General features: G+C 36.8%; 1 protein-coding gene across 1 annotated transcript; it reads left to right on the top strand.

Annotated features, from left to right (window-relative positions):
* The first annotated feature begins 6,106 nt into the window (after positions 1–6,106).
* On the top strand, positions 6,107–8,310 carry apela (apelin receptor early endogenous ligand). Its single transcript, XM_016565821.1, has 2 exons — positions 6,107–6,182; positions 8,222–8,310. The coding sequence occupies exons 1-2, from the start codon at positions 6,107–6,109 to the stop codon at positions 8,308–8,310; spliced, it is 165 nt and encodes a 54-aa protein (XP_016421307.1).
* The last annotated feature ends 873 nt before the right edge of the window (positions 8,311–9,183 follow it).

Here is a 9,183-nt window from a genome sequence, read left to right as displayed (position 1 = left end):
GCTTACACACACACACACACGTATACAGTATATATATATATAAATAAATAAAAATTTTCTTCCTAATAATTAGTGTACTGGCAGTTAACACCACTGTGCTGCAGGACAACTACCTCTGTAATTAGTCTTCTGTAAGTCACTTTAGATAAAAAGACCTGCTAACTAACTGCTAACTTTGGATTATGGCCATTGAAGGATCTTGAAAATGACAGCATTCATTAGTACATTCCTCTAATGAATGTGTGCACTTAATCTTAAAATGTTTAAATGGCATTACGATCCAGTCATCTGGATCTGGAGAAGACTTTACATTGCTTCTAATTATGTATGAAAAGTGAGATTACATAGTGTTTAGATCCATGACCCATGTGTGCTGAATGTTACTTCAGCTACTCAGATGCTGCAGGTCAATTTCAAGTGCAACAATTAGAAAGGAATAAAGTTCACAATATATAATTGTTCACATATTTAAATCATACTGTGTTGGGTTTCATGCAGTTTATTAACATTCATTGATAAAATTGACATTATACTGCATACAAGTGAGACTTCCTTTGTCATTTCTGTTGTGAATATACAGAATATGGGGGGCCCTCTAATGGTGATTAGCAGAAACTGTTGTAATTCGCCAATCACGCAGACACTAATTCTCAAGCCTTTCTTACAAAAGCATCCTCTCCTTACTTTTCCTTAACAGTGATATTCCTTAACGCAGAACAAATATAGGTATGTTTCAGTGATCAATTTGAGACAAAACTCATGTGAAGTACAAGAGGTGTTTTTTGTTTTCTTCTTTGGTCTACAGCTTTTTAATATGTCTGTATTGGCACTGAATTTATAGGTGTATGTATATTTGATTTATAGCTGTATATATCTATAGGGGAACCAACACGAGTAAGTTGGAGGAAGGGAGCATGTTGGGGGAGTAGTTTGGGTATGCGCTTCCTGGCAGTAACTACTTGGAGTTGTAAACTGGAGAAGGGGGTATTGTCTCAGTGTGTGTGTGTGTGTGTGTGTGTGTTGTTAAGGGAGGGTAGTAATCTAGTTTTGGAGGAAGAAAGGTTATGGGGAATGCCACTCTTATCTGCTGTTGCAACAGTCAGCAAAGCTACACACTGATAACACTTCCTGTTACACTGAACCAATCATATATAAACACACTTGGCAGCAACAATCACACTCTCACTTAAAAACACATGCTCACTAAAAACACATATTTCCATTCAGGTAAAGAATCTTGACTACTTCTCAAATTAATTGAGTAATAATATAATAATAATACATTTATAAACAGAATCAGACACATTCACACCACAAAAAAATAACCAAATATTTACTTGATTATTATAGTTTTTGTGTACATATCTATTCCAAATTTCTAGCAATTTTCTACTTTCAGGAAACAAGTAATGCAATTCAGAGTTCAAACAGGCAAAGCAAACCATTGCTTTCATTTTTTTTTTAAGTTCACTCAATTTTATTTTGTTTTTATAATATTTCATAGCCTGACAGTTGGAAAGTTTTTCTTCCACTGCATTTTTTTTTGGAAGACACACACACACACAATAAATAAATTATTTTCAATATAATTTCAATCAGATTTTAATATTGGTGGTTTCTCACTGCACTTCCCGACTTTATTGTATTTTTGTATTTTTCAGTGTTGCTATAATATTTCATAGCCTGACAGTTAGAAAGTTTTCTTTCAAAATAAATAAATACATAAAATAATAATATAATATAATAAGAACATAAAATTAAATAATTTAGTATTTTGTGGGAGGCTATTTATCTTGACAAATCATGTGCTCTTGCTCCTGAAAGATGGACTCGACCTCTGCCTGCTGGGATGGGGTGTTTTTAAGGTCAGTGTGTGTCTCCCTGTGTGTGTGTGTGTGTGTGTGTGTGTGTGTAAAGTCTTGGTTTTAATGTGTGTAAAGACCAAACAACACAAGCTCCATATGAGAATTCTTCCTGTGCAGAGAAATTCAACAAACAGCATTTGCAATTTTTCACGCAGCATGTCTCTACCTTTAGATTGGCCACTTGTTGCTTGGGCTTTGATACATAGGATGTGTATAATTCTATTCTAATATGCATGTTTATATGAAATCAGTTTCAAATTTTCAAAATGACACCTTAAGGCATCTAAATGTCTTCCTCGAGCGTGTGTGTGTGTCGGTACAGCGGGTGGAGTCAGTAACTCACATCTCTTAGCAGAGGGATTATTTGAGCAGGCAGGTTAATCCAAGTAATGACATCTAATCCCTAATAAAGCAAACGTTACGACATTCAGACACACAACCAGCCACAGACATACACCCACCCAGACTGCGCTGCGTCTGTGATTTCATTATGAGTCAATGAGCAAAATGACCCCAACATCGGTGTTTTCATGCATGCAATGCATGCATTCTTGTCTATAGGTATCAATCTCCATGGATACCAGGTGGCTCCGAATAAGAATACAACTCATTAGCATATTCAAACTGAGGGAATAAAGTGCAGGGGACAATGTGAATCACCAGGGAGAATGAAAAGACATACACACAGAATGTATGACGCCGGTGAGGCGCATTTTTGCAAACGCTATAAAGCAATAAATAAGTGTATCTGCATATGTACACGTCAACTCTCGCACACACACACTGGCACTGGGGTGAAAAGCTGTTGGTCAGTCCATCTCATCCATTAGCTACATGCTGGGTTCTAATCCTAATTGACATGAAAAAAGCTCAGAGGATGTGTAGTCACAGACACAGTTGGCGCAAATGGATGTTTAATAAGGATGGGCAGCATCTATGACAGCTGCAGTATATCAGAGAAACATAAAACACACTAAAACGCCATGACAGGCCCAGTATATCAAAGAATAATTGAGATAAATGGACACACACATGAGAAAGGTCAATGAGTGGACACACATATGGCTCACACACTCGGCTCGCACACATATGCACTTCATTACGGACACAAACACACACTTACACTCCAAGAGGTCAACTAAGGCACACTCACACACTCATTCATCCCTAAACCTCCCCCTACACACTTTATTAAGTGACTTCATTCCAGTGTTGTTTTAGTATTATTCTTGTAATAAAGTTTGTATTAATATTGTTTTATTTTATTTAAATAATTATATAAAACAAAAAATGTATTACATAAAATGTTAAGCTTTTATTTTATATTTAAAATTTTAATTTTTAGTAATTTATAGCTATTTAGGATCATTCTTTTAATTTCTATTATTAGATCTATCTATCTGTGTAAATGGTTTTATGTAGTTTTATTTAAATATATACTATAATTTTACTACATGATTTTTTAAGTTCAGTTTTCATTTTAAGTTTTTTTTTTTTTGCCATTTTGCTGTGTGCTTTTTGTCATTTTTACAAGTTTAGTTATGTATATTACTATTTAGGGATAATTTATTTTTAATTCAGTGTTAGTTTTTATGTATTTCTATTTTTTCAGTAATTTTAGTACTTCAAATTGAACTTAATTCAGTTGGTTGCTAAGGCAACAATTTTTTGTTTAATCTAAGCGTTTCATATTTTATTTCAGCTTTATTTGAGTTAACAAAAATGTTTTAAACATTTTATTTTTGGTTTTAGTTAATGATAATAACCCTGCTTCATTCACATAAATACTCCTACAAATGATCCGATATTTACTGTCATTTATTTGCTTGATGGAGCTGCTATGTTATTTGCATATTATACTAGTATTACGCATTGTCTTGCGCACAGTCAAGTCGTTCACAACTCCGGCTCATTATAACACACATGCACACAGGGACACATGGGGTATCTGTAAATCTAATAACATTACCATATTGGACCCTCAACACACTGGGGTATCTGTCCAGTTTAGTATCACATCACTGAACAATAGCATGCACACTAAGAAAAGCCATTTTGAGCTAAAACTCCCTCTTTCTGTCCATCAGAAAGCGGCTCTTCCATTATTAAGCCTGTTTTGGGGTAAACAGTCTTTGCAAGTTTGTCTCCAACATTTTAGATTCACCGCACTTGTACTTGAGCTCAAGGGAGCCAATGTAGACATCATTCAATGCAATGTTTACATGCAAATGATACACTGGGGGTGTTCCTGAATTAGCACTGGCTCAGGTTAACCCCTATATTTATCTTTGTGTGATGAATTATAATCCTAATGCTCTGCTATAATGATTTGTCCCTTCACTCCATTCCTTGATTTCTTCCCAGGTGATTTACTAGCATTTTATGCCTCTGAAAGTCAAGTCGATGAGTATTAGACCATGTTAATCCATAATTTTGATGAAAAAGGTAAGACATTAGCTCTAACAGTCTTTGGCCAGTGTGTAAGTGTGTGTCAGGCTGGCTCTCCTGTGGTGAGGTTTTGTTCTAGGTAGTGAAGAACAATAGTAGCTCATTAGTAAAGAGAGAGCTCATAGATCCAACAGCAACACTATAACCAGCACTTCACAGCTCGTTCACACACGCGCACACACACTTAACTGACCAGGCCAGCCAATAATTCACACACCTCTTTGACCAATGCTAATCTCTAACCAAAAACAGACACACTCAACTGCATATTACGAGACACCAAATCTCAATTATCTATATTTATCCACAAAGACAAAACCACAAATAAACACACAGTGTGGTCCAAAAGTCTGAGATCCCAAATCTGGGATTTTACTTTCAAATTAAACCTGAAAATAATCAAAATATACTGCTGTACACTTGTTGGTATGGTTGTATGTTTTTGTTGGCATCATATTTGTAAATGTAATGTAAAAATCTTTGCATACTGAATTAGTCTGAATCGTAATTTTTTTTTTGAAAGCATAATTAAACAACTTTTCTTTCTTTAAATGTTTAAGAATGTGAGTGTAAAATATATTATTAAAATAAATATTATACAAATATTTCAAATAATTTATTTATTTATTTATCACAAATCAAATGTAAGCAAATTTGGTTGAAAGGGAATAAAAACATTTGCCCTAAACATTTATTTTTTCATTCATTCATTCATTCATTCGTTCATCTATATTTAAGTCACTAATGATCTGTAAACAAATTTAGGCAAAGTAAAAATAATATTTCCTTCCTTCCTTCTTTTTTTTTTTTTTCTCTGGTTGCTGTAATTGTGCTTATGAAGCACATTGGTTATGGTAAGAAGTCGTGGCCTAATGGTTAGAGAGTCGGACTCGTAACCCAAAGGTTGCGGGTTTGAGTCTCGTACCGGCAGGGATTGTAGGTGGGGGGAGTGAATGTACAGCGCTCTCTCCCACCTTCAATACCACGACTGAGGTGCCCTTGAGTAAGGCACCGAACCCCCAACTGCTCCCTGGGCGCCACAGGAAAAAATGGCTGCCCACTGCTGTGTGTGTGCACTTTGGATGGATTAAATGCAGAGCATTAATTCCGAGTATGGGTCACCATACTTGGCCACATGTCACTTCACTTTTTCTTTCTTTCTTTTTTTCTATCTATATATCTATCCGTCTATTTAAAAGTAAGATTACTTGGGTATATATGTCATCTGTCATCTGTAACCACTGTACAAAACAAATCATTTTTGCACACATAAAGTATCTCCAAAAAGTTATTGTGTTTAGGGGGCTCCTTTCTGCCAGCTCTGTTACCTAATACATGTGGGGTCAATATGTGCAATGCAAAGTGTGTGTGTGTGTGTGTGTGTGATGTCCCATGTCCCCACCCAGTTTTTGGTCTTCCATACCCCTCCTTCTGTTGTGCCCTCTCCTCCCCCTTTCTCTTGTCTGTATAAAGAGGGGGTGAAGCTACATTGTCTCGACTGGACATTCACACTCATCAGGTCATCTGTCTATCCATCCATCCGAGGAGAGAGAAGAGAGAGTGAATATATCGCCATCTGAAACTTTGGAAAAGTTGGGAGGGCCTGAGAACTGACTTGAGCTGCATGCGCATCCACTATCACGGCATCCTATACGAGCTCCGAGAAAAATACTGAGAGCGACAGAAACATAAAGGGATTTGTACAGTCCGTTACCTGCATATTCACAGAATTTGCTCTCGGAGGTACCGGAGACATCTGAGGAGACTCGGGCCGAACCTCACACAGCATCACCATGAGATTCTTCCATCCACTGTATCTCCTTCTGCTGCTGCTCGCAATCCTGTACATCACCAGCGCCGAGAAACAAGGTACATAACCACAAGACCTTGTTTCGAGAGTACAGAAAATACGAATTAAGCGAGTTAAAACAGAGACGAAAAGGATGTGGTGCAAAATAAATCAGGTCTGTTGCGCGGTGTAGCCTAGCACTGGATTAAAATAGCTGCAACAAAACCTACATTAAGAAAAACGAGTAGGCTAACAAGTGTAAGGATTTTTTATTTAATATATATATATAAATATATATATTTTTTTGTTACTTTTGTAAGTGCTTTTGTTGACTACTGTTATTTTTAACTTATTTATCCTATTTTTTTACCCCAAAATATTAAGTGTACTTTATGTAGATGCCTATAATTTCAGAGAATCATATTTAGTAGTGAATTATGCAAAAAATATAGCAAAATAATTAACCCTAATAATTTACCTGAGCTCTGAGCTCGCAGTCTGAAGTGAATGTTATGTTATAGGATAAAAAAGTGTATAGTGAAATATTAGAGAGAAAATTAAAAGCAAAAACAAAAATGCAGTGTGACCGATTCACGAGCGAATGGCTCTTATGAACAGGTTCTTTTAATGGTTTGACTCAGTCTGACCAATTGCTCCCTCAATGAACTCACTGAATGCTGAGAGCGGTGAGTGAATCAACATCTGATTTACTTACTAAACTGCAATTTATCGTCTCGAAATTAAGTTTTGTGTACTGAAGGTTTGTAAAACAAATAGGCCTATCGTTGCTGACTCAGGGAGTAGTTAAAGGTAAAAAAAAAACTTCTGTAATAAATCAAGCATATTTTAATCTAAATATATATAACGGTTTAGCCATTCAACTCCAACTGTTCTGCAGTGAGTCACTTTGGATAACCGTCACCTCGTTAGCAAATTAGGATCTAGTTGGCATATTTAGGTCTGTCCGTGTTAGTGGTCTATGCTCAGTCATGGCTGATTTAGGGTCAGGGTTTGAGTGGATTTTAAGTGGCGCTTGACGCTTCTGAAAAGCTCAGCATCTTAACATACTCCAGAGACGAGCTCGGATTTCACAAAGACTTCACTTGACCCTTGATTTGGGAATAAATGTTACAATTTGCACTTCTATACTAAATATAACAATGCAATTTTAAACTGATGTTATCGCAAAGCTGGAAATAAACCGCATTTACGCACGAGACCAATTTATTTGACACTACTTAACGTAGTTTTGCGATTATCTAAACACTCAGGCACATTGGTATACTGTAACTAAATGTAATTTAGCCTACGTGTATACACTCTCATCTCCCGCTGCTGTGGCGGCTATGCGCAATTAATCTGGTGCCCGTGGGCGATCAAGCACCGGCGTCCATTGTTAGTCATGATGTTGAGCACAATGGTATAATGCATTAGCATAGGGTTACTGCGGTGAAAGAGAGAAAGAGAGGGAGGTGCATGGAGTTCGCATAGCTTTAGTCAAAGGCAGATATAAAAGTACCCGGCTCTCCTCCCGTGCGCACCGTGCCATTGGCCTTGCGCCTCTGGGAGAGGATCTAATAGCTGCTTGTGGAGGGAAGTGACATGAGCGCTATCACAAGAACCTCTGATTGTTATATTGCCCTCCAGATTGTTTGTTACCAACTGGAGAGACCATTCATTTTGAAATTATTCCAGGTAACACCCCAATCAGGGGAGGGGTTTCTGGGGGGCAAGGGATGCATATCTCCCCAACCCCCCCAAAATATCAAATTGTCAATTTTAGAATAAATATAGTAAAACAATGGTTGATCTCTTTTGAATTATTGATATTCATCGTAATGAACTTTGCAACATAATACTGTTATTGAGCTAAACTGAATTAAACTTAGCCGCATAATGCCAATACTGTCTTTTTAGAGCTGCTTTACAGCTGACATTGTGCTCGTTTTATACCTGAAGAACTTTGCAACACTAATACTGTTTTTTTTTATTACTGTGAAGCTGCTTTAAAAAAAATCTGTATTGTATAAAGCACTATATGTGACTTGACTTGGCATTAAATATAAGTTTAATAATAGTTTATAGCCCTAACAAAGTGTTTTTTTTCCTCCCTTTAAAGATTTTCTCAACCTGAGGCGGAAATATCGCAGACACAAATGTCCAAAGAAGCGCTGTCTACCTCTTCACTCCAGAGTGCCATTCCCTTGAGGTAAGATTTCAGTTCACCTTATTCCCTTTTATTACTCTGAGGAATGAGCAAATATTGAAAAAGGGGAGCATCATTAGGAAACCCAAATTCTGACTCCACCTGGAAGTATTTGCCGACAAATAATCGCGAAATACCACAAATTACTTTAGTGACTCCTTGACAACACAAATTGAGTCTTGCCTAACAAATGCGTGCACTTAATTTAAGAATACCATTTACCCAGCTAACAAAAATAATGTTTTGCTAACGTTCAGATTTTTTAATGTTTAAAAAAAAAAATCTTGGTTATGCAAATGTAGGGGACAACATTAAGAGAACATTATGGGAATGTTACTTTTGAATGGTCTCTGAACCATCTGAAACTAGCAAACGTTAAACGAACATCCAACTAAAAAATATTTCAGAGAAACATTCCATAAACGATGTATAGATAATGTATTGCTAATGTTTTGAGAACGCAACTTTGAATGAACATTCTATTAATGCTACTGGAAAAATGTTTGTTCATATCTTAGAGAGAACATTCTCTGTTAGCTGGGTACCACTCCATTGTAATCTGGGCGTTAAGCCACAGCCGAAACAAACAGAGAGACTTTGGGTAAATACCCTGGACTAAATGAGCTGGGAAATTATTGGATCTTTATAGCCATGCGACTTTCTCTCAGATGGGGAGTAAACACAAACACTCCACACCCACCCACACACACACAAAAGAGTGGAAACCTGCATAGCCTGAGCAGAGACACACAGCCGGACGAGAAAAGCCCTACCCCCGTAAATACACCCCATTTTAACTATCTGCCACACACACTGTAAAACTTTGGTGGGACACCTAGTAATGCCAGTCCTCAGAAACACCTGGTGTTTTTTCT

The sequence above is a fragment of the Sinocyclocheilus rhinocerous genome, unplaced genomic scaffold, assembly GCF_001515625.1.
Source record: "Sinocyclocheilus rhinocerous isolate Xijiao unplaced genomic scaffold, SAMN03320098_v1.1 scaffold1, whole genome shotgun sequence".
Lineage (NCBI taxonomy): Eukaryota > Metazoa > Chordata > Actinopteri > Cypriniformes > Cyprinidae > Sinocyclocheilus > Sinocyclocheilus rhinocerous.
The sequence above is the reverse complement of the archived record's forward strand: the minus strand, read 5'-3'. Positions and strand labels throughout refer to the sequence as shown.

What these genes read in the sequence shown, in the direction of transcription:
- apela (XM_016565821.1), top strand. Translation starts at nt 6,107, where the DNA reads ATGAGATTCTTCCATCCACTGTATCTCCTTCTGCTGCTGCTCGCAATC. An exon ending in CACCAGCGCCGAGAAACAAG is followed by an intron (nt 6,183 to 8,221) that starts GTACATAACCAC and finishes CTCCCTTTAAAG; the next exon opens with ATTTTCTCAACCTGAGGCGG.